The sequence below is a fragment of the Hydra vulgaris genome, chromosome 03, assembly GCF_038396675.1.
Source record: "Hydra vulgaris chromosome 03, alternate assembly HydraT2T_AEP".
Lineage (NCBI taxonomy): Eukaryota > Metazoa > Cnidaria > Hydrozoa > Anthoathecata > Hydridae > Hydra > Hydra vulgaris.
The window spans coordinates 52,803,374-52,830,000 of record NC_088922.1 but is presented as its reverse complement, the minus strand read 5'-3'; the positions used below and the strand labels follow the sequence as shown (position 1 = coordinate 52,830,000).

General features: G+C 26.8%; 1 protein-coding gene across 14 annotated transcripts in view; it reads right to left on the bottom strand.

Annotated features, from left to right (window-relative positions):
• The window catches only part of LOC100205121 (uncharacterized), a 65,981-nt gene that overhangs the window by 5,188 nt on the left and 34,166 nt on the right, over positions 1 to 26,627 (bottom strand). For 7 of the 14 annotated variants that reach the window (XM_065793642.1, XM_065793641.1, XM_065793639.1 and 4 more), the window contains exons 4-9: positions 14,799 to 14,879; positions 8,481 to 8,642; positions 7,967 to 8,126; positions 4,767 to 4,900; positions 3,671 to 3,769; positions 3,490 to 3,594 (exon numbers count right to left, since the gene is read on the bottom strand). In XM_065793642.1, the coding sequence (XP_065649714.1) occupies positions 3,490 to 3,594; positions 3,671 to 3,769; positions 4,767 to 4,900; positions 7,967 to 8,126; positions 8,481 to 8,642; positions 14,799 to 14,879 (741 nt within the window). Of the gene's footprint in view, positions 1 to 3,489; positions 3,595 to 3,670; positions 3,770 to 4,766; positions 4,901 to 7,966; positions 8,127 to 8,480; positions 8,643 to 14,798; positions 14,880 to 17,530; positions 17,688 to 24,789; positions 25,157 to 26,627 lie in introns of those variants that run through there. The other 7 variants (XM_065793644.1, XM_065793645.1, XM_065793647.1 and 4 more) reach the window with 6 other exon arrangements.

Below are 26,627 nucleotides of genomic sequence, written 5' to 3'. Positions count from 1 at the left end.
TTTAGAGGTTCTATCATTTTATTCTAGTATTTAATTAAATTTACCTTGCGTGAAAAAGAGATGAAACTAAAAAAAAAGGTATGAAAACCTGAATAAGCTTTCTTATGAAAAATAGAAGTACATAAGAAACTATTTACTTAGTGTATATTCATGTTTAAGAAAGAGATTTTAGATTCCTTTTCCTTTAGAAAGACATGATGCTGTCATGTGTCATTTTCTGATGGGAATATGTCAAAAATGTCATCAACATGTTTGTAAAATACTTGCTTGACTCCAATCTATGATTTTAGCATCTAACAATGCTGTTTCTCTTCTAGACAAGGTTTAAAAATACATTGTAAATATAGTTAGTCCCGTTCTATCAGCCAAGCTTGAGTCTCTCTACCATCATCGTAAAGTAGCATCTCTTTCTCTTTTCTACAAATACTATCATGGTTGCTACTCAAAGAACTATCGTCTCTAGTTCCATCAACCAAAACTCATTCTCTCTTGACTTGTCATTCAGCAAAATTTCATTCTTTTACTTTATCAGTCCCTGCATGGTCTAAAAACTTCATTTGTCTAGTTTTTTTCTTAGCACTTGAACCCTTTCGAACTCTCTCCTATCTTCATGTTTTTCTGACTTATACAACCTACAACTTTTGAAGTCTTCTGTCAACCATTTCCTTGCTCTTTAACTCTATTATTTGTTTTTTAGTAACTCTTAACTTAACAGAAGCAGTTGCTTGCAGCCAAAAAGGCTGTAGGCAACTACTGCAAGGCTGGAGTGAATCACAATTTAAAAAAAAAGCCTAAATTTTGCCTAATTTATTATTTTTGCATAATTTTGCAACAAATAGCATTAAGTGCATAGTTATTGATCAAAAATAGATTTCTTATCAACCACTACATCTTAACATTTAGTGTTGAGTTGATATTAATGAGTATGAGAAAGTGTTTCTCAGGCTTATAAATGTAAAATCCAGGTTGAGAAACAAATTGACAAAAGATAATATACAAAACATGTTGATTTGTTTCACTTAGAAAATTTCTGCCATAACGATGACATAAACATAAATACAGTAGAACAATCCTGCATTCCATTTAAATAGTTTTTTTAGTTTTCACATATATTTTAGTTATATATGTTGATATAACTTATATATTTATATGGCTCATAATTTTCAGTTTTGATAAATTATGTTTTTTTCATAGAAATTTTTTAGAAAAACATTTATATAAATTTTTACACAAACTTCATCCTTTTTCAACCTGGCATAGAACAGGATACTACAAAGTTAAAAGATGTAACAAATTTTCATTTTTTTCAGCCACCTTGCTATGCATTAAAAATGCCATGAATTGGCCAAGTAAAAGCTGAATACCATTAATCATAATGCACCATATTATCATGTACAAAAACTGTTAAAAATTTTTTTTAAATGTTGATTCAGCTCTCCAAGGCCGAGAAGGCCACTACAGAAGAGGAGGCAGTTATAACCATTTCTCAACTCTAACTCCGAAACATGAACCTTGACGAACAAGGTCGCTGTGCGAAGAAACAAGTTGAGCGCGGTACTACCAGAGACGTGGTGGGAATCGAACTTGGAACCTCTAGCTTATGAAGCTAGCGCTCTACCACAACACCACTACCGCATATAAAATAGCAATATTACATACAAAAAGGTCAATATTATGTACAAAAATTGCAATATTACATAAAATAGGAGCAACAATACTAGAACATAAAATTTCTATACAATAAGTTTATTTCTATTTCAAAACATTTAAAAATACATTGAATTTATTTTTTATCTTTGTTTATGAGGGGAAAAAAAATAATTATTTATACTTATTTGAAATTTAATTTAAACTTGACCATTAAGACTAATAAAAATTACATTATGACATTATTTTTCTTAAACAATTTAAAATTTAATAAAACGATTGCTTAACATAGGATTTTATTAGCCTATTTTGATCTTTATTACTTTATAACTTCTTTTTTTTCTTCAACTACCTTTGTTTTGATATTACATAATAGTTACATTCAATTGTGCAAAATACTAATAAAACAGTGCTAAAAATTTAATCATGTTAAACACTTCAATCAATTAAACAAAGAACTTATTTTGTGGAGCCATAATGTGATTGAAAATAAATTTGTTGACCTTTTAGGAATGCAATAAAATATTTATTTTGCCAAAAAGCTCTTCTAAGATTATTGTCAAAAGACCCATGCAGAATTTCCAAGTAGTCTCTGGGGCCAGCACATACACTTATATACAACCCTTGGAATTAGGAAAATTGTGGTTAGCAATAATTTGCTGACCTCAATCTTTTAGAGGTCGGCAAAAAAAATTTGATACAAAGGTCTAACCATAAAACATCTGAATGAGGTCGGCAATTTTTTGCCGACCTCAAACACTTTTAGGTTATATATATATTATATATATATATATATACAACCCTGCCGAATGCCGACCTAACTGCCAACCTAAAAGTGTTTGAGGTCGACAAAAAATTGCCGACCTCTTTCAGATGTTTTATGTATATATATATATATACATACATATATATATATATATATACATATATATATATATATATATATATATATATATATATATATATATATATATATATATATATATATAGAACCATAAGATGTTGTCCGAAAGTTTTTTCCATATTTTGTTGACAAAAAGTAAAAATTAAAATGCAAGACTGGAATTTTTTTTTTTTAATAATGATAGACTGCCTGCCCCAACCAAACCCTCAGTCGATGTAGCAGCACTCCCTTGCAGGTCAGGCTATTTGTCAGTCGATGTAGCAGCACTCCCTTGCGAGTCAGGCTATTTGTCAGCCGATGTAGCAGCACTCCCTTGCGAGTCAGGTTATTTGTCAGTCGATGTAGCAGCACTTCCTTGCGAGTCAGGCTATAAGATAGTCGATGTAGCAACACTCCGCGCATGATTTACAGTAAAAAAAATAAAAATAAAAACATTTTATTAAAAAAAATAAAAATAAAAACATTTTATTAAAAAAAATTAAAATAAAAACATTGTCTATATTGTTAAAAACATTCAAAATGTTTTAAAAACATTCAGAATGTTTTTAAAAACATTCTGGTCAATTAAATTTGCGTTTTTGTGGTTTTTTTAAAAAACGATTAATTTGTAATTAAATTAATGGTTTTTACTTTCGTCCAACACGCAAATGTTGGACAAAAGTTAAAAGTAATTAAAAGTGACATATATGTTGGCGTAAGAATCACTTTTTTTACTTCCGCTCTTCCCAAAGCCAACAAACTATAGATCTATATATATATATATATATATATATATATATATATATATATATATATATATATATATATATATATATATATATATATATATATATATGTATGTATGTATGTATGTATGTATGTATGTATGTATGTATGTATGTATGTATGTATGTATGTATGTATGTATGTATATTCAAGAAAAAAAAAATTAATCTAACCTGCCAAACATGTTTCAGGTTTTGAACTATTACTAGAAAGTCTGGCTCTCGGATTTGAAGTACTTGAAGTACGTGTACTAACTCCACCTGGCATTCCAGTTGTTTCTATAAAAAAATATTTTTATGGTTGATAAAAAATAACAACCATAATGTTTAACAAATTATAATTAAAGAAAATTGCCTGAAGAAAATGATAAAGCTCCATGCCGCTTAACATCTTTCTGATGACTTGTACTGTAGACTCTTTTTCTATCTTCATAATCTGGTATTGCATTATCTACTAAAATTCAATTTATTATAAAGTAATTAACAAATAAGATATTAATAAAAATTTTCAGAATTATATTACTTATAATAAAACAAATTAGTTTATATCAATTTGAATATTAAACATCAATAAAGATGGAACCATTTAATATTACTAATCTTAATATACAAAACAATGAATGCTTTGTATATACATAGGAAAACAAAACAGTGAATGCTATTATATATATAGAAAGCATTGAGTGTTTTGTGTGTTAAAAAGCAGTAAAAGCTTTGTATGTTGCGATCAATAGTTTAATTTGTATGAATTTGTGATATTCTGTGATGTAATGATATGTGATATATGAATTTGTGATATAATGTATGATATTCTGGTGTTTGTAGCCACTTAAAGAAAATGTGTATTTTTTTATGTTGCTACAAACACCAGAATATGTACACCATAAAAAGAGATTTGTGTTTTCCCCAAAGTTAGGTGTTATAAATATAAAAAGCAAACAATAAACTCTGCTTACATTCTGAAACTTTTTCCATTGTCATAAAAATTACTTAGATAATTTGACTAATAGTAAACTGTTTTTGTTATGCTTAAAATAAATGTTGGGTCTTATTTAATGGCTATAAAAAATATTTTGAGCATTATTTACTAACGATAAACTGAAAATTACATTTTTTACTTATTTTTTGAATATTATTGTTCATTATTAAATTATCAAACAAAAATCTAACAGCACTAAAAACTCTAGTTATATAGCTATTTAATCTAATAATTTATCATATATTTATATAATTTTATAATCTCATATCTCATTATTGTCTATATTATTGCCCTATATAATCTCAGAATTTCGGAACAAGAAAAATATTATGTTTGATATTAAAATAAAAGAATAATTTGAAAAAGGTTTTCATTTTTAACAATAAAAAATGCTATTATTTAATATTAGTTCAAAATATACATAAAAATACACATTTATTCTAATTTTATTAAACTTTTATAAATATTTAACCTTTATTCTCTGAGATATCAATACCAGAAATCACCAAGTTTAGTTTTTCCACCCATTTTTTAATTTCTGCTTCATTTTCACCAGCAAAAATAACAGGTTTTGTAACTTCGTCATGTGGCTTCATTCGGAAAGCTCTACATATAAAAATATATATATATATATATATATATGTATATATATATACATACACACACACAGATGTGTGTGTGTGTGTGTGTGTGTGTGTGTGTGTGTGTGTGTGTGTGTGTGTGTGTGTGTGTGTGTGTGTATATATATATATATTAGGGTGGTTCAAAAAATAACTTTTTTAAAATAGTCTGCTGCACTTAACTAAATGTGTTCTATATAATACAAAAACACTAGGTTTAAAATTTTGTTAAATAAAAAATATTTTTAGGGGTGCCTCAAGACCCTTAAAAATTTGACAGGTTCCTAATATTTTGAAAAATTTTTTTTTTAAAGTACGTCAACCTGGTACTCAAACGAAGCGAAAATATATAAAAACTTTAAAAACAATAATCAATTTACATAAAAAATTTTTTTTTTGATATAATTGCCTAAAAACAATTGTTTTTAAGAAAATAAAAAAAGTCAATATTTTTAAGTTTTATTAAAATAATTTTTTTAAACATGTTTTTTATGTAAATTGATTATTATTTTTGAAGTTTTTATATAAATTCACTTCTTTTGAGTACAAGGTTGACATACTTCAGAATAACTTTTTTTTACAAAATATTAGGTATGGGACCTGTCAAATTTTCAAGGGTCTTGAGACACCCCTGAAAGTATTTTTTATTCAAAAAAATTTTAAACCTAGTGTTTTTGTATTATATAGAACACATTTAGTGCAGCAGACTATTTTATAAAAAGTTGTTTTTTGAACCACCCTAATATATATATATATATATATATATATATATATATATATATATATATATATATATATATATATATATATATATATATATATATATATATATATATATATATATATATATATAGAGAGAGAGAGAGAGAGAGAGAGAGAGAGAGAGAGAGATTATTAAAAATATATATAAAGATATATTTGCAAATAAATATTAAGACTTTTATCAAAAAAAAAGTTTATCACAAAAAGTTTGCAATAACCATGTAATAAGTTGTATTAGAGTGACCATGTTCCTAATTTTTATGTTTTTATGTTTTTATATTTTTATGAACATTTAATTCTAATTACATTTTGCGCCGCAGTCTCCTGCATAAAAACTGGAAAAATGGTTGTTCTATTATTAATGGTTGTATTATTTAATATGTTAGTATATAATACAAAGAAATAATACAATTTTTAATAATACTATTTAATGCAGTTAATAATACTATTAATAATAAAAATAAACATAAACAGTTATAATACTGCAACTAATAATAATATGCAATACTATGCAGTATATAATAATCTAGTAAATAATACATATTTTGATCATATAATATTTCAATACTGAACTTAATGTTGCCACTGTTGCCGTTACTCATTCGTGCATGTTTGACATGGAAGTCACTGCAGCTATTACACCTGAGTTAATGGCAAGAAAGTGTTACAGCACTGCTTGTATCCAAAAATGTAAACGAAAGTGTATGCAAATATCTAACTTATGTAAACTTCAAATTATGTAGTATTAAAACATATATCAAGTTTTACAGTTTTAATTTTACTTTAAAATTGAACTGCGGCAACATTTCCTTAACTTTGATTTATAGCATTTATTTTCTGTTTTATAAAGTCTTTTGTTTATTAAATAGTTTTAAAATATACTTTGAACAATACCCCTTAGTAGCTTAAGTGGTTAAATCACAGCATTCTAAAGTGAAATGCCGTGGTTCAAATCCTTGCTCTTCCATATTTATTTTTTTAAATCTCTTTCATTTTTTTAAAATAAAAAATAAAACATTTTTGAAGTTTAATAAATAATTTTACTTTTACAAAGTTTTACTTTTATTAAAAAATTGCATTGCTGCAAAATACCCTTAATTTTGATTAAAAGCATTTATTTGCCGTTTTATAAAGTTATTCATTGCATTCTGTCTTTTGTTTTTTAAACAGTGTTAAAAATTGGCAGTTTAGTGTATCTTAGTGGCTGAAGTGGTTAGCTTGCTGCCCTTCTGAAGTAATATGCCAGAGTTCAAATCCTATTATTTTTATATTAATGTTTTAAAATCTTTTCTACTTTAACAAATTGAAACATTTTTTAAAGTTCTAATGTTGATATATGAAAATATAATACACTATAACAAACAAAATGGAGAGAGTTTTTAAAAAGCTTAAAATTGCAATAAACTTCATAACAGCGGTAGAAATATTTTGCACATAAGTCATGATAGAGAATCTCAAGTTATTTATGTGCTTATGTAACTAATTAAGTCTACACAATAACAATACAGAGACTTTTTTTTATAGGAAAAAAGATTTGGCATTCAAAATTTATTTTCTTAAAAATTAAATAACAGGGCAAGGTTCCTAATAAGCTACAGATGGCCTGGAAACAATTTAATAAAAAAATTAATAGAAACTTAATAAAGAAAAAAATGTATAAGCTGTACCCACTTATTTATAGAAGTTTACAATTTTACAACAAAAAGTTATAAAGTATTGAACATTAATTGTTAATTTAAAACAAAGACTTGACAGATTTTTATTTTCTACCACTAAATAGTGGTTCGCGCAACGACTAACAAAGAGTTTAAAATTTTGTAAAGTTATGCTATAAATTATTTTATTATTCATAACTTTAAAAGTTTGACAATATGTATACTGTTTAATAAAAAATATTAAAGTAAGGTATAAGTTTAGAAATGATCGGTGTAGAATAGACTTACCAAGACCTGTATTTTACGGGTCTGAAATGTTAGTATGTATTATTTGTAATATTATTATATTGTAATATTATTATATGTAAACTTTACAAGTATATTGTAATATTATTGTAGTATATTGTAATATTATTAATATTATTGTAGTATATTGTAATATTATTGTAGTATATTGTAATATTAATATGTAATATTATTGTAGTATATTATAATATTATTATATGTAAACTTTACAACAACAAACCATACTAAGTAATAAACATCATTAAACTTATTAAGAGATTATATTTGCTTTTTATTCATTGCTTGTTAAAATAGACTGAATAAAAATATATTTACAATAAAAAACATACACTTTTTTTTTCTCGTCGGCATCCTCAATAGAGAAGTTTTTGATAGGTATTGCATAATCAGCAGCAATATCAAAAGATGTTTTGTAACAATAAATATTACCATGTTTTACAACACACCAATACCTTTTCCAGGTAAGTGGGCGTAAGCCATGCCCACCAGCTAAAACATCAAAAAGTAAAAGTACTGAAGATAAAGTAATATTAAATTGTAAATATGCACAAAATTATTCTATTTGCTTAGAGTTTAGAGAATGTTATTGAAAGAAAACTAATTTTTATTCATTCAATAAAACTCTAAAATTATTTTGTTCAATAATTATTCAATAGCATACTAAAATTATTAATTGTAAAACACTTCCAACTTTTGATTCACTTTCTCATCCAATAACATCACAGAATTAAAAAAACTAGATTTTCGCAAATAAGACAAAATGCTCAAATCATGAATATATTTAGAAAGATAAATTCATACTTTAGCACTACAATGATTGGAAAGAAAAAAAAAAGAAAAAACCTTTTTTCATTAGCCATCCTTCAAAGTCAGCTGTTCCTAAGTTACGACACGCAATGTTTAATTCAACATTGTCAGTCGATTTTTTACGACTTAATTTCCTATTTTTCTTTGAATCCATTGGTTCTGGAGATTTTTCACCAATTACTTCCACTTGTTTAATAGCTAAAAATATATAAAAATAAAAAATAAAATTTGTTACATTATTTTTTCAGTTTTTAAGAACTAAGAAAATTACGAACTTGGTGATATAGTTTCAAGCACATTAAATTTTAATTAAAAATTTATTTTTAAAGGTTTATAAACATAGTATGTAATTTTTAGCTGTTAAGAAATCTAAAAATCGTTAACTTCTTCAAATTTTAAATGTCAAGTAGAAAAAGCAAGCTATTTAGCAGTAAGCAGTTACTGAAGCTTACTATCTTGCTTATGGCAACATATTATAACATGTTACCATATAGTGGAATAATTAATGTTAACCTTACAGCCACACAATGTAATCATTTTAAGCTTTTAAAACATTAAAGCAAAACCATTATTCAAAAAAAAAAGCAGTCATGTTTAATAACCATGTCAAAAACCAATATGATAAATGCATTTAGTTTTAATGTACATTTTTATTTATTTTATCTTCTTGGTTTTAACTCTGCTAAATAATTTTTTCACAACTCACAAATTTAACCAGATTTTATAGTAAGAAAGCATTGACAAAGGACTTAAAAACTGCATATTCCATGTGTTAGAAAACATGAAAAAGGGTGAGAATTCCAAAGGACTGATGTTGAAAAAACTATGATGCAGAAAAAAATAGATGAAGCATGAGGGAATAGATACAGAAAAGAAATGCAGCTTAGCTGAACATTGAATCATATAAGATTTAGTTATGATTGATGGAAAAATAATGATTACTTGCTCGAGCAGTAAACATGATAGTATTTGTAAAAAAGAGAACAAAACGCAACTATATGATGATTGTTTTGTACTATATTGATATATAATATACGCCACTATCTACAATGGCAAAAAAAAATCTTGATAATAATAAATTCCCTTAATACATAAAATTTCTCATAATAAATTTCAAGAATTTTTTTGTAATAAGAGAATTTGTATTATTTGCTGTTTTCTTATTAACTCTGAGTATATATATGGCGTGTTTCACAACAAAAAATGTTAAAGCAGTTGATATTTTTCTCTGTTAAACCTGTTAAAAATTTCTTAAAAAAACTGTGTTTTAACAATCTTTAAGAGATGAGTATTGAAGTAGACATATCAAAATTTATTAAAAATATATTTTTAATAATAAAATTACTTTACTTTAGTTGTTTTAATGGTTCCAAATGTCATCATATTTTTTAATGTCACATGATAAATGCATCATTGTAAGATATTATTTTCACTGTGAATTTAATTACATCATCTAATTTATTTTACTCTGAAAATGGAGCGGACATCTCCAATTTATCATTGGTCAAATAATTAACTATTTTTATAAAGAAAATTTCAAGAAATTAATGAAAGTACTTTGGCAATTTTCATGTAAAGCAAGTCAAAAAATACACGATAAAATTATTTTTGCCCTAAAAGTTTTATCAAAAAACCAAAAAATTTTTTGATAATATATGTGTTGATATTAAGTCTTATGTTTTTAAATTTAAAGCTTTGAATAAAGATGGTTAGTTAAAGCTAGGGTTGGGGTCAAATTGGTATTTGATAAAAATAGGCTAAATTTGTGTATTTGTATTCGTATTGTATTTAACTTAAAAATTTGTTAAATATTTGTATAAGTATTTGATGGAAATGTATTTTCAATCCCATAAACAAGTTTAACCATTTTTTTTTTTTTGAAAAAACCAAATAGTTCATTGTTATTTTTTCATTTATAACACAAAAATATCCCTTAAAAATTTGCTTTTATAGGATATTTGCTAGAAGACTTTTTTTTATTATTCTATTTAGCAAACCATTTTATCAGTCTTGTCTTGAAAATATCTTTTTATTTTTTGTTAATCCTAAGTATAAATAATTGTATTTGGAAAATTTTGATTGCATATATTTGTATTTGAATTTATATTTGGAAATCTAGAACTAACATGTTTGCAGAGATGTAGGTCTCGAGATCTTGGTCTCTAGAAGTCTTGGTCTCAAGATGCCTCGAGACTCATATTTAACTTTCTTGGACTTGGTATTGGCCTTGAAGTCTAAAGTCTTGGTCTTAGTCTCGAAAGCCTAGTGTATTGGTCTTGGACGTCTACTGTCTTTTTTCTTACGAAAAATATCAACTCAATGAATGGATTAGTAATTAATAACAAACCGTAGATCACTGCAACTTCCCGCTCTCAATAAGGGTTCATTGCATTAATTTGACAAGGGTCGAACTGAAATTTTTTATTTTAGGAGAATTAAAAAAAAATCTTTTAATTTTTTTTTAATGTTTAATTAAAGGTATTATTATTTATATTATTATTATTTTATTTATTCATGTATTCTTTTTACACAGTAATAATATGTAAAGGATATACTGTATGAAGAGGCCTTATGGAGAGGACCAACATACCAAATTTTATCAAAGGCTATAGAAATGTTGAGAACGATAGATCTAACATCTCCTTATTTATCTAATGCACGATAAAACCTTTTGGTTATTATCTTATGATAGGAAGAAAAATAATGGGACGGTAGTTAGACGAGTTAGATTGCTCTCCAGAATTTTTGAAAATTAGGATAACAGACACTTCTTTCCAGCAGGCTGAAAAACAAGACTCTGATAAGCACTTGCTAAATAGTTTTGAAAGTATAGACAACAGCTCCAAAGAGCACTTCTACAAGGCCATAACAGGAATGTTATCTAGATCACAAGCTGTAGAAGAGTCTGAGCAGGAAATTAATTTAGAAACAGAAGCTGGAGTGATACGAAAGTCAAGTAATGGATCAACCTGTTTGTAGGCTATATCATGTAGGATGTGATTAGTAGAATCATGATGAAGAGTGTCTAGCAAACAGCTCAGCTTCGTCTTTAGGTGAAGTAACAAAATCTGAACCATGTAAGAGAGACGGAATGACAGATTTGCCCTTGTTATAGACACTGTTAAAGCTTCTCTGGAAGTCTTGAGAGTCGAATTTTTAAGATGAAATACAAAATTTTGTGACATGAGAATAGCGGGTTTTGGCATCAGACAACTTTTTTACAGTGGTTTCTAGCAATAGTAAACAGTTGTCTGTTTTCTAGAGAACTATTTTGGCGATAGATATGAAAGTAATGGTTACTATTGGAAATTGAAGCAGCATAATGAGAAAAACCATGGAGTAAAGTGAGGCTTGACTAGGAATTGTCAAGAGGAAATAAAAGATTCCTAGCCAGCCTAAATCCAAGAAGTTACATAAGTAGCACATTTGTCAGCAGGAAGACAAAAGATTTCTACCAGAAGGCCGTCACAAAGAAAATCATGGAAAGAGTTCCAGTCAGCTTAAAAATAGTTGTAAGAGGTATGGTAATAAGGGGATTTTGAGGATGAAGAAGAACAAGATAACAGTTTTAGAGAGATCAAACCATGATCAGAAGCACCTAAGGGTGAATGTGAAGAAACTGAGCTTTAGCTAGAATAAGAAACAAGCATGTGAAGAAACTGAGCACTGACTATGATCAGAAACAAGAATAGAAAAGGTAAATCGAGTAGAGAAGGTAAATGATTCAGATTGTTTGGAAAGCAAATTGGAAAGTTGACTATTTGTGTTAGAGATTGAGAAAGGCAAAAGTTGCGGGCCTTAACACCTGCAGAGTCAATGACACTAGAACCAAGCCATTTAGTTTAATGATCATTAATTTTCAAACAACAACGCCTGAAAGATAAAGAGATGGCTTGGTTAATTTGATTAGAAATAATATCAAAAGAGTACAGTTTTGAGATGAAGGAGAGCGATATAGAACATAGTGAAAGGTGATCGAGTGAATTGGAGCTAAACGAAAGCATAAAAGAATAGTCTACAGATTCAAACCTAGTTTCCAAACAAATTGGTGAATTCTTATGAATGTAAATGTCTAGGATAAGCATGTGACTATTGGAGTCTTTATGAATTAAAGGAAGATAGCCATCAATACTATCTAATTTGAGTTCAGCTGTCTCATCACATGATGAGACACCTGAACTAAAATTCATTTCAAAAAGAGCATGTAGGACTGGTGAACTTTGTAAGAGATATGACTCAGCAGAAGAAAATTTACTTTAAAGACCACGAATATTAGTGATTGATAGATTTAGAGAACTTGGTTATGACAATGGTTTTTTGTGTTTTGAAGTTTTTGATACTTTTGATAGTCATTTTTTAAACTGACTAAAGAACTTCGCTCAAAGCACAGATGGTACTCAGTACACTATCTAGCAGTCCAAGCAATTGCCTCATTTCTATTAACAAACTCTAAGCCATAATAAAGGCTCCAAATGTAGCCTCAACGATACACACCAAAAGTACGAACAGGGACACCATCCATGCGCAACATGGCACTGTTAGTACTCTAATATTTTACAGCTGTTGATAGAATTGGTCTCTCTGAGAGCTACAACAGAGTTCAGAAAACTTGGCCTAAGAACCATAAAACTGAGTTCTAGAGCTGTACGCACATTAGGAGATAATAGAATGAGTTGTCAAGTCATAAAAACAAAGACACAAGCAAATCCCTTGCCATTAGTTATGAAGATCCAGCATTCAACATTCTAAACTGGAAATAATGTATTATAAATACACCTACGCCAGAGTAATAAATAAAAAAGGGGTGCAAAGTGGGGTGGTCAACAGATAGAACATGTTTATCCCATACATGTGTGAGCATGAATTGTGCTAGACTTCTTAGAACTTAAGTCTTGATCCCGGTCTTGTAAAAACTTTCAACATCTTGGTCTTGGGTTGATGTTTTGATTTCTTGGTCTTGAGCATTCAGTCTTGGTCTTGAGCTGAAATGCCTTGGTCTTAGTCTTGACTGCATCTCTGCATATTTGTATTTGATTAAATGTATTTGCCTCCAACCCTTCTTCTTATTTTTCTAGAAAAAACTGTTTTCGATTCCATAACCTTTCACTTTTATAAATTTTGTTAAAAAATCTCTTTGTACAATAGCGACTGATTATTTGTATAAACTTTGAATTAATGGAATTTCAATTTCAATTCTTTTGCTTTGTAACTTGAAAAAAAAAATACTCCACCACCAATTCTACTGATGTTGCTTTAAAACAACAAATAACTTCTAACAATTGGTAATATACATTAAAAAAAATATAAAACAAATTTTTATATTTAAAGGCAACTTAAATAAATGAGACTTTTAAAACTACTGGCTGTTTAAATAATGATAATTATAATTTAAACTTTTCTATTTGTACATTATATATCAGCTAAAGGGGTTGGAAATTTTTTAATGCTATGTGTTTTTCTAATTTATGTTGTGGGTTTGGCTACATTCTTATCTGCCACAAGCAATTAACTGATTTTCTGTAAATTATCAGCTCACCAATATTTTTCTTTGCAGAGATATGAGCTGATTCTAGAGAAAATCTTTAATAATTGCATGGTAACATAAGTGATATAGCGTAAGTTAAGTATTAAGTGTCAAAACACCTTTATTTCCCTGAGTAGAACGCTTTTAATGGAACTTCTTCTTTTTTTTGTAATGAGTATTGAATTCACAACATAATGTTAAAATTTTCAATAATTCACAATACTGATTCGCAGAAATCCAACCTAAAAGTTGTAACATCTTTTTACTTGTTTTTTTGCATAACATTAAACAGTTTTGCGAAAAGTTTTGTAAAAAGTTAAACAGTATTTTGGGTCTTAAGTTTGCTATCCTTTTGTCAATCTTTTTAGCTTATTTTATTCTTCAGACTAACAACTTTTATAATTGCTAAAAACTCTAATTTATAACTTAGTGCAGTATAGTGTTCACTGACATCACAAAACAGTTTATGTTACATTGATTTTTACAATTTTAAAAAGCTACGTATTTTGGGGCTTTTTTTGTTTCCAGATTCCAATCATTGTCATTTTTTCATACTTATTTGACATAAAAGCATCAAAGCATCCTTATTTGACATAAGTATAAACCTAATCTAGAAGTTTGGCTCAAACATCAAAAAGTGCTGGATATCCCACTAAAATTACTAAAATAAAGATTTACTAGCAAATTAATCAGTTATTAGAATTATTACTTAATAATATTAATTGGTAATTCATTAGTTAACATTTCAAACCAGTTGTCAAGGGCTTAACAACTAGTCCTGAGGACTAACCACTAAATGTAAAATAAACAAAATAAAACATAACATTTACCTTTACCATCTATGAGTATTTGTTGTTCTTGACTAAAGACTGTTTGGCTTATTTTTCTTCCATTTCCAATTGCACCTGGATCTATAACATATTTGTAACAACTTTAAACTCTAATTTCTAAATAGTTTTAGTGACCACTAATTAAATTAGTTTAGCGCTGTGCTCTCCTACATAAAAACCAGGACAATGGTCACCCTATAAATAGTTAATTTGATTCTGAATAGTTAACTCAATAATAATTTAATACCTTATATTGAAAATCTTTTTTGACTAATAAAGTTGTATTTAAAATTACAACGATTTGTTTATATTACTTTATTTAATTTATATTAAGTAGTTATAATGTATCTATGTTATGTTTAACTTTCTCTTTTGAATTATTTTATCATCACTACATATGGAGCACAAAATACATATTGCTTATACCTGTATTCAGCCTGTCTTAGTATCTATTTTCAATTGCAGTTTTGACAGAGGTAGAGTGTTCTAAAGAAACTGAATATAAAATTTTCTAGCTTTTTGTAGTTCTTATTTTTTCCTAGAAACTAAGGCTTTTTTTCCTAATCAAAAATCATGAACAAGTTTTCTTTAAGCTTGCTTTGCAGTTTTATTTTCTGCGAACAAAAACATTTTACATGCAGTTACATTAATTTTAGGCTTTTTTTATAAGGAAATCTTTTTTTATGAAGTGATATTAGCTGTATTATTGCAAATTCTAGGCAAACGATAGTTTATAAAAAATTTGCTTTTCTTAAAAATCTCAATATCTTTAGAACACCATTATTATACTAATTTTGATTTTGTATTTGATATTCAGAACTACCAACTTAGCATTTAGTTAATTCATTTATTAAATTGAAATACCCAAAAGAGTATATAAAAAGCAACAATTATTAGAAGAATTACATATAGATTTTTATTTGTCAGATAAAAAAGGTTTGAAAAAGCTAAAAAAGCAAAAGGTTGTCTGTCAATGAATTGTGATTAACATAGATTTATTTAAAAAGGGTACTAATATCTTCACACTGATAAAGTGATCAGAAACTTCATCATGTATATGTGTCATGTCTCATTTGGTACTTTGATACCCACAAACTTTGATTTAAGAGATTCCACTCCTTAAAATATATTAACAGCTTAACTAGATTTAGTGACGCCCAACTTAGTTTTTAGACAGTCAACTTCATGTTCATAACCAAAATGAAATGAAATAATTTATTATTCAAAGACTAGGCAGATCTATACCTTAAAAACATGCAATAGTAGCTATTAATACAGGTGGATGATGATGGAGTAGAAACAAAAACCATAAAATTGTGTGAAACTGAGTCAATATATAATAAAATGTTGGAATTACAAGATCTACTTAAAATTATTGAAGCTAGAAATTGCACCCAAAAAAATTTGCTTAAGTGGGTCAATAGGGTTATACTAAAATTTCTAATATTCTAATATTATCTATAAATGCAGAAAAAATTATAGCTAAAGTTATATCTAAGTTCTAAATAAAAAGTAAAGATATTTTTAAATCCAGCATGCTATAAGTATTAAAAAAAAACATTAGAATGTTGTTATATAATTCAATAATTCTAATTTTAATTTTAATAAAATGAATAATCTTAATTCTTAATTGAACTGTTTATGTTTTTTGAGTTTTCAATTTGTGTTATATGTGAACTTAATCATTAGGTTGGGACAGAGAATTTCCAAAAAGGACTATAATTTCTTTAAAATACAAAATCTTTTTTTATTCCTGGTTATTGTTGTGATGGATAAAAATATTGAGAGACTTATGAAATTAATAATCTTAATAAATACTTAAAAAAATCCGGGCATTTAAGGTGCAGGAACTTGTAATTTAGAACCAGAAGCTCTTATGTAAAATGGTGGCAAAGGACTCTGCGCTAAAAAAAATAATAGATTCCTAAACTTTAAACCTATATGTACTTTTTCATAATGTAGTCCATAAGTCTCTCAACATTTTTGGAGCATCTGTACATCAGAGACCAAAAACAAATAAAGATATAAGGCTTTTTAGGACTTCCCATCCGTCATTAAAATAATGAACTTATACTTATAAATAAATTTTAATTTAATAAATCAGTCAACTCACAATGCATTTTAAATATCATTTAGTTTAAACATAATATTATCTTAACAAATATTGTATTTAATATTAAATTATTTGAAAGAAATTTATTCTAAATAAAAGGTCATTGTCTATTAATTTTCTCATTGATACTTTTAAGCATAGATAGATTGAGCACATAAATCAAATCATAACACTTTTAATTAATCATTCAATAAGACGTTTTTTGTAATATTTCACAATAACATTTGCACTAAAATATTTTTGAGTTATAACTATCGCTGAAAAAAAATGTGCAACCTGAGCGTAATTTTATTGGCGCAAAATTTCAATAACAAGAAAATACGTAAATATTTACGAGACAACATATGAATTTCTTTTTTTAAACTTTTAAAAAAAGAAATTCATTATGTAAAAACATAGTGGTAAAAATTTTTTCCTAATTATTATCTACAAAAGCAAAAATATTTGATCAAGCAAAGCCATAAAGAACGTGGCATGAAGAACATGAAAATTATTAATGTGTTATTATCGGCACATTTTAACAACAAATATACGATAATAAATGTAGAATAAGAAGCTCTGACCAAAGACGCGAAAAAGATTTTAAAATAAGTAAATTCATAAAATTCAAAATATTCACGTAACAGTTAGGAGGCATAACAAATTCATTTCTTATTTTGATTAAATTAGATTTATCAAAAAGCTTTTAGTAATAACAGTAATTGCATTTCAATATACAAACTATAGAACAAATGGCACTGCCTGCTGCCTGTAACGGTTTTACCGGTGGGCCGGTCGAATCAGAAGCTACAAAGCCGGCGATATCTGAACCATCAATATATATTTTATTTTTTTTGTTACAAAAACACATCTAGGGTAAAGCGGTGTTAGTTGAGCATAGCTAAGTTCGGCAACTAAAATATCTCAAAAACTAAGCATCGCGTGAGAAAACAATTAATGGATGAAAGCCAAGGATTTAGGATGGTTACACAATGCACAACAAAAGGTTGTTGTACGGCAGTCGAATAAAATGCAGGAGCACTTTTTCTTTTTTAAACCAAAATAATTAAAAAGAATTTTTTTGCAAATTTTCTCGTAGATGCTTGCAAACTTTTTTTTACTGCCATTACTTAAGTGTTGATATTTTATCAATTTATTGGACTTGCAAACATAATTAGTCGTTTTTTCCTAATTCTTATTGTTCTCTTTAAAACCTTACTAATGTGTCTAGCAAGGGCGGATCGTTAGGAGGGGGGCCCTCACCTTTGGAAAGTTTTAAAAATATTCATTTTTGTAGTTTTTGTATTAAACACAGCAAGTTGTTTGAAAACGGAAATAATATAGTTAGGCTGTCTAAATAAAATCACAATTTAAAAAAAACTATGTGGCGCAAATTCAAAGTTGTGTGATTGCTTGCTTACAAATCATTAAATCTGAAAATTGCCTCCCCCTCCCTCCTTACCAGATTGTCTGCATCCCCAAATCGAAAAAAAAAAATTAAAATTGCCCCCCTTACGACATGGTCTGGATCCGCCTTTGTTGTCTAGTAGGGTAAGTTGAGCACCTTTGAAAAAATAATAAAACTAAACTATCAAACACAAAGAAACATTTCATGAAAGAATTTTGCACTACATTATGTATATATTGTATGTATTAGTAGTTTTTAAATTGTGCTTCAAAGTTCAATAGTTGTATGGAATAATATTTTTATATTTTATAACACTTTCTTACTATTTTTTTTTTTTTTTACTTACTTTCTTACTTACGTCATTAGAGTGTAAAAAATGAAAAGTTTATAAACCGTAAACACGTTTACTGTTGACGATAGTTTTATTGATGATTTATTCAAGTTTTAAATAATGCATATTTATTTACTTGTTGATTGCTCAACTTTCTCCATACAGATGCCCAACTTACCCCATTGGATTAGGTTGAGCAGCTCGGTAAACATGAGATAATACCCTTTAAAAAAAACTTTAAAAAATGTACTTTTATCCCAACCAATTTTTAGCAGGCTAAATTTTAATTCCAACAATGAACAAATTATGTCAATCCGACCTACCGTTCATGAGATCTGTTGATATTGCTTAACTAACTTTTGTTTTCCGCTGCCCTGCCGAAACAGTGTAGAAGACAATAAATAAAATAAGGGGTTGTTCACAAATTACGTGACTTTTTACAAAGCGGGTGTGTGTGTGCGTGCTGGATATCCGATTGTGTTACGCAACAATTAAAAAGTTTTTTTTAGTAATTTTTGAATTTAAAAAAATCTTTCTTTTGATTAAAAGAGGGCCTGGTCAAACAAAAACTTTCAGTCGCTGTATGTACACCGCACTGTGACTACTATTATTTTGTTCAGTTATTGTATGTCCACTGCGTTAATCCCTATTTAAATAAGTTGATGACAAATAGCCTCAAATTTGTTGCGTAATTTGGCGGGGGGGGGGAGTTATTTAAGCGTTGTAAACTGTTACTTAGACGTTGGGGAGGGGTCAAAACTGTCATCTAAGAGCAACTTTAAAGAGAAAAATAGTAGAGAAAATATTACTGGCAGATATTATTAACTATTCATATAAATTATTATTAATCTGAAAATGCTCCGTACAGATTATTAATCATTTGCAGAAATTATTTAAAACAATCTAAAGTTGTTTTAAATAATTTCTTTTGGTTTGTTCAAAAATTATTTTAATTTTGCTGCTAGCGTTTTTATTATTTTTTTTTTTTATAATGTTTTTTTTCTTCTTTTTTTTTTTCGCATACGCATAAAAACATTTAATTAGCCTTAAGCTATAGTAAGTTTAAGTTTGTATTAAGTAAATCAAAAACCTTCCACCTTTTTTATAGTATAAACGTATGCCTGATGTCTTCGTATGTTGACATGCACTCTGATAATGTGATATGTTTTTCCGTAATTTGTCAGAGCCATTGGCTTTGTAAGTATTATAGTAATCTTTTATCCATACTTTTTTAACTAACAAATCTAGATTTTTTTCTATTGACAATTTCAATTGTGGAATCTTCACTTCACCTAGCGTAACTTTCCACCATCATTGACCAATTTTAAAACTACCCGATTTTTTTACACTTTTGGCAATTGGTTAATGTAAACAACGGCTTTTTGCAGCATAAAAAAGTTCAACATTTTTATTTAACTTACTTAAAAGGTAATAGCTAAACGTATTAAGTTTTTTTTTTGTAATACATATTGTTTTCTTCACAACCAGAACTTCAATTCATGATCTAAAATCCAATTATTATCATATCTAAAAGCCAATATTCAAGCTTCTGTGCTTCGTCTGCTTAGTACGAATGCTTCCAAAACTTGATGAACTTTGCAAACACGGTTTGTATTATTTAATTACAAAGAGCAGCATAACTTTTAAACGCTTTATCGGTCAACGCTTTTAAAGACATAAAAAAAAGTCAATATCAATCAATTGACAATAATAATGAGTTTTGTAGTCAAAGCATGTTTAATAGGGTGGAGCGATTTTCATAGCAAAAAAAAAAAAGTTTAAAAACAAGTATTACTGAGACACGAATCAATGTCTATTAATTATAAGATAAAAGTAAAAAAATATTTTTTGATTTTGATGAGATCTTGAGGGTTCTCTTTGGAATTTAAATTCTTGACAGGTCCTAATATTTTTGAATTTTTTTTTTTTCTAAACCATATCAACCTTGGACTCAAAAAAAGCAGAAAAAAATGCTTGTTTCATAAATAATAATTTTATCAAAAAAAAATTTTTATTGAAAAAAATACTTGCAAAAATATACCTTAAAACCCCCGTTTTGTTGAGGACGGGGGTTTTTAATGAAAAAAACAACTCTACTTTTTTAATTTTAATTTTTTAATAAAAACAAATATTATTTCAAAATCAGCATATTATTTTGCTTCTTTTAAGTATCAAGTTGATATAGTTTAGAAAAAAAAAACTTTAACAATATTAGGACCCATCAAAAATTTAGAATCCAAAGAGGAACCTCAAGAACTCATCTAAACTAAAAAAAAAAAGAGTAAGGTTCTTTTTTCACCAAAAGATATTGATTTGCTGCTCAGGCAAATCAAATTTCAAAAATTTTCAAAATCGCTCCACCCTAATGTTTAAACTTCGAAATAAATTGATAGGATTTGTTCATTTTATATTAATGTCAGATATGCATCGGATTAAACTTAATTCGACATTTTAAATGAATTGAAAAAGCAATAGTAGTATTTCTTCAGTATTCCATTTTCTCTAACTTATTATTTTAAAAACCAAATATTTTACTTTTAAAAAAGTATTGCTAAATTTTTGAGAAACAGCTGTTATAAACAGCTAAAAAAAATCCTGTTTTTCTGAAAATTGAAAAAAAAACCCGGAATAAATGTTAATTTTAACTTTAAAATTTAAACCCTTTAAAAAAGTTTTAAAATTAAAAAAAAAAAACGGAGCTAAACGAAAAACTAATTGTCTAGCTGCTAACTAAGGTAAACTAAAATGTTTTCCAACAACGTTTCAGTAGTGTTTCAGAGTTGACAAACTTTAGAGCTACCATTACTCGAAAAAATCTTACAATTGTATAGATGCTCTCCATTAACTTTGTCAAGAATTTTTTGGCGATTTTTACCTCCCCCTCCCCCCTCCTACTTGTAAACAACTTATCAAACTTCCAGAGATCCCCAACCCCCCTATAAAAAAATTCAATTACACTCTCCTTCCTAAAACTCAAATTTAAATGGATAAAAATAAAGTTATATTTTAAATAAACTAGTTAACAACTGAAACGAAAACGTGATTAAAAGTAAAATGTTTAGAAAAAAAAATTTATTCAAACTTGTGAATATATTTCAAAATTATTTTAACTTATGAACATTTTATATTTTAAAATTACAAATGCTTGCTCTGAAGAAAAAGTGAATAAAAGAAAAAGGTATAGAAAAAAGAATTTTTAAATTTTTAATGTGGGAACATATTTCCAGTTTATTACTACAAAGACTTACTTCGAACAAAAAAAAGATTAAAGGGTTCAAAAAATGTATAGAGTAAAACCGGGTCAAACCGCACACCATATCATTCCGCACACTGATCGAAATTATCAAATAAAAACTAAACGGATATGGCTATGAAAAAAATAAAAATAGATTAAAATACAGAACTATCTCCTCTATTCGAATTGATAAAACTATATGCCAATTTAACTCCATTTTTTTCTTTTTTTATACAACTTTAATGGGGAGTCAAAATTTTTTATATATTTTCGATCCGTTGCGAACAAAATAGCGCTTGAAACGAAACTGATGTAAAAATAATTTTAGCACTATCCTGTTGGAAATTTAAATTTAATTCTGATAGTATAATTTTTATGCAGCTAGAACAAAAAGTTAAATAAAAAATCAAAAAAGTAAAAAAAACTCCCTTTTCTTATAAAACCGCACATTCGATTAATTACTTAGTTTAGTTTTTCGCAAGTGACTAAGCGCCAATCTTTATCTAATTAACTTAATGTTAATTCCGGTTTAATTAAAAATGAACTATAATGTTATTTGTTAATATCAGCTCTTACTCATTAAAATCCAATTATTATATTATTTCTCAATATAATCATCACTCACTCAAAAAACATACAAGAAAGACGATATACAAGCCACATTAACTGATATGAAAGAAAGTAAAATATCACTGAGAAAAGCTGCATTCAAACATGGCGTTCCAGTCTCAAAAGTTCGCATTTTACCGGTTCACAGTTCTAGCTTTGCATTTTACAGAGTAAAAAATATTATTATTTCTGAATTTAATCATTTAAAAAAATCTTTTTTTTCAATTACGTAACCCAATTTTTATTGTCGTCATTGTTAAAGCTTATTTACAATTTAAAATAAATAAATTTTCGATACATCAATTTTGAAACAAATGTACATAAATCGACTGACACAAGGATAGGCTTAAATAAACGTTCCTAGTGTTAGAATCAGGGTTAAGGTTAGGGCTAAATTCAATTAGGGACTAATAGGTTTGGAATGTCCAAAGTTTGCTTTTTATAAGCGAGAAAAACAAGGCTGTTTAAGATTTTAAGTTTTAAAAAAGCGAGCATGCATTTGCATTGCCAAAGAAACACTGTATTGTCCTGAGATAAGGCGCATTATTTTTTTTAAAACCCGATTATCTTATTGATTTTTAATACAATACTTTTTTTTCGTAAAGTTTTAAATTTCATTAAAAAATTTTGTGCAATATTTGTTAAACTGTATCAAGTTAAGTAAGTTGATAGAGTTTGACAAACCTGTCGACTTAGTAAGTTGAAACTTAGTAAGCTTAAGACGGTTCAAAACCAAACAAAAAAAAACAATTTTCCAAATAAATACAACTTTTAAATGTGGGTTACTCAAAGAATTTTAATTAAAATAAGAAAAAATCTTTTTTTTTAAATTAGCTATAATGGTGGACAAGCTATCCAATAAATGCATTTTTAAATTAAATTTAAAACAAGGTATCTTGAGTTAACCATTGTCATGTGACTTAAACTTTTATTTCATTACTATTTTAATCCATCTTGGATTTTTGGATTGGTGGATTTTTTTTAAACTAAACGATGAGTTATGAGTGTCAGATTATAAATTTCAATTTTTTTTTAGATGTTTTATAGAGATCTTAACAAAAAGATTGACATTTGTAGATTATAAACAAAAATCCACAAAAAACCGCACCATGTAAACAAAAATGTCTCAAAGCACCCTTTGCACCATCAATGTCAAAATAATTGAATATGTTCCTATTTCAACTGATGATTTGAAAGCAAAAACACATTTTAATACATGAGCCAAAATAAACCCATTAGATACTTTGTTAGCATCTTGGTTATGCCATATAAGCATTTTGATCATCATTTATCTGAATAATGATTGGCAGAATTGAGCCTGTAATTGTTTTAATTTAGAGCCTAGTACCAACCATAAAATATGGTTGGTACCAACCAGATTTTCTGCGAGGACAAAATGGTTCTGGGTGTGGTAGTCAGACTATTTGGTGAAATAGAAAATTATGGCATAAAGCACTTTCTTTATTGAACGCAAGTTTACCTCTGGGTGGATTCTTTTTCCGCAGATGACCAAAATTAAGAGAATGAAAGTTTACTCGGTATACCTGGTATACCTAAAAATGATTATCGTATATAAACTCTAATATTAATTAATAAAGAACCACATTAATTCCATATTTGGCCGTGTTTTTTTTTCTTCCAGAAACTTGCATATAAATAAAAATAATAATAATAAGGCATTCAAAACGATTATTTTGAAAATATTTAAAATACTCTAAAATTAAATGCTTAACGCTTTTAAGATTCTGAAGCTTTAAAAGTGTAGAAAAAAAACTAGTATGATCTGAGATTTTAAATTAAATTACTTGCAATATTATTTGAAACTTATCCAAAATATAGTAAAAAAAAACCAAATAAAAAAATTACACCATAATTGCCCTATTTATTATTTGTGATTTTCAACATCAAAGTTAAAAATCTTTTTTTATTTTTTTTAACAAATCAAAAATTTGAATATTAATTAAGAATTGATTTCCTAAAACCTTTATAAAATACTAAGAACTTATCACAGTTATTATACGGTATCATTTTAAAATCTAATTGACAAAAAAGTAAACCTATACTTTTTATTAAATTTAAATTTAAAATTTAAAAATTCTTTTTTCTACTTTTTATGTCAATTTTGAATTGGTGTAAACATTTATCACCGAATTTTCAACTATAACAGAACAGAAGACTGTTTTAAAAACCTATTGAATTGAATTTAAATATAAAAATAGAAAAACTTTTATGAAAGAAAAACTATTTAACATTTTTACTACAATTTTTGTTGTTGTTTTTTAAAAAAAAATGAAATTTAAAAAAATCTAAATTAACCTTTACTTCGATACTTCGGCGTAGTAGCCATGGATGTAGAATGAGCGTGTTTTAACAGGGTTGCGTATGTGGCTTATTTAAAAAAAATATCACTTAATGCTTCATAAACAACAATATTCAATATTAAACTTTTAAATTTTTCTTTCCAGCAAAAAAATAAAATTGACTAATCTGAATTAACTTGCTGATAAATGAAAGAAGTATAAACGTAATTCATAACCTAAAGATCGACCTAAAATGACTGTGAAAAGTGTCACAAGCACTGTGAATAAACATTTGAAGGCTCCTTCCCAGGTATTATTTAAAAACATTTTTTGCCGTGACTTAAGTTTTTTATAAGGCTAAAAAACATAAAAAACTACCTAACATATAATTTTAATAATAGGTTAACAACCAAAATGTACACACAAATATTTGCTTGTAATTAGTTGAGTTTCATTGTTTACTAACGATCTAAGCATAAAAATATTTATAATAAATATTTACATTATTATTTATAAAGATATATTAAAAAAATAAAAAAGATAAAGAAAAAAAAAGCAAAAACTATTTTGAACATTTGTCTTTTTTTTTTCCGTTAAACGAAATGTTTGATTGCTTATTTTTTGTAAAATATTGTTTGTATTTCAAAAATGTGGAATTTAAAGTTAAAGAATTGCAAGAAAGCCTCTCACTTGAATTGGCTCAGATTAAAGTTTAAAGTTTAAAGGTAAATACAACAATCGTAATGCGATGAATGTATTTTCATAGTTGGATTGAAAATAGTTAGTGCTTTAAATTGCTATATTACGCGTCACTTTCTCATGTTCAACATCGATATTTGGAAATCGTAACATCAAATAGTAGATAAAACTTTGAAAAGTTAAGAGAAGAAAAATTTCTAAGAGAAGAAGAATTTCTAAAATTTTGGACTGATTATATAATACTAATCTTTTTATGACAATTTTTATTATTTACATTATAAAAATAAACACTTCTCTTCCTTCTCTTATCATAATATTTTTATTTGCATTTATCTTGTAACGTTGGATAACAAAACAGTGTCTTATAAAAGCTTTTTATATACCCCGTTTATCCTAACGTTAAAACAAGTTTTATTTTTAAACATGTTTTATATCTTTAATGCTAAAAACCGTATTAAACAATAAAAAATAGTTGTTACATTAAAAATAATGTAAAAATGCGTAAAAAAGACATGTGTGTGCGTCTATATATATATATATATATATATATATATATATATATATATATATATATATATATATATATATATATATATATATTTTTTTTTTTTTTTTTTTTTTTTTTTTTTTTCAGTTTTGAATACCGGTATTAAATGATTTAAATACCAGTGTTTCGGTATTTTAGTCGTTGTTGTTTTAATCATTATTCTAAACAATATTTGGATTTTTCATTTACTTTTTATATATTAGTTTAACAAAAATTTTATTTAAAGTGAAGCAACATTTATGTAAATATCTATATCTATATGCAGTACACACTGCTTAGTCGCATTTCAAACTATAAATTTCAAAAAGTCGTTTACACTCGTTGGTTATTATTTTTTTTTATTCAATCTAATATTTTAAACTGTTTGCTTGAGTAAAAACCCAAAATAAAAAATAGAAAATTTCAAACTCTGAATTTAACTTATTGATGAAACTCAGAGTTTAAATCATTCCAAAAATCATTACATTTAAAAGTTTAAAATTATTCTTTGATATTTTTTTTAAAATATTTACCGATCAAAATTTTGGCTAGTTTGAAGATTTAATGTATAAAAGTTTTAGATTTAATATTTAAATTCAATTAATTTATATAATAATCATTTATAAATT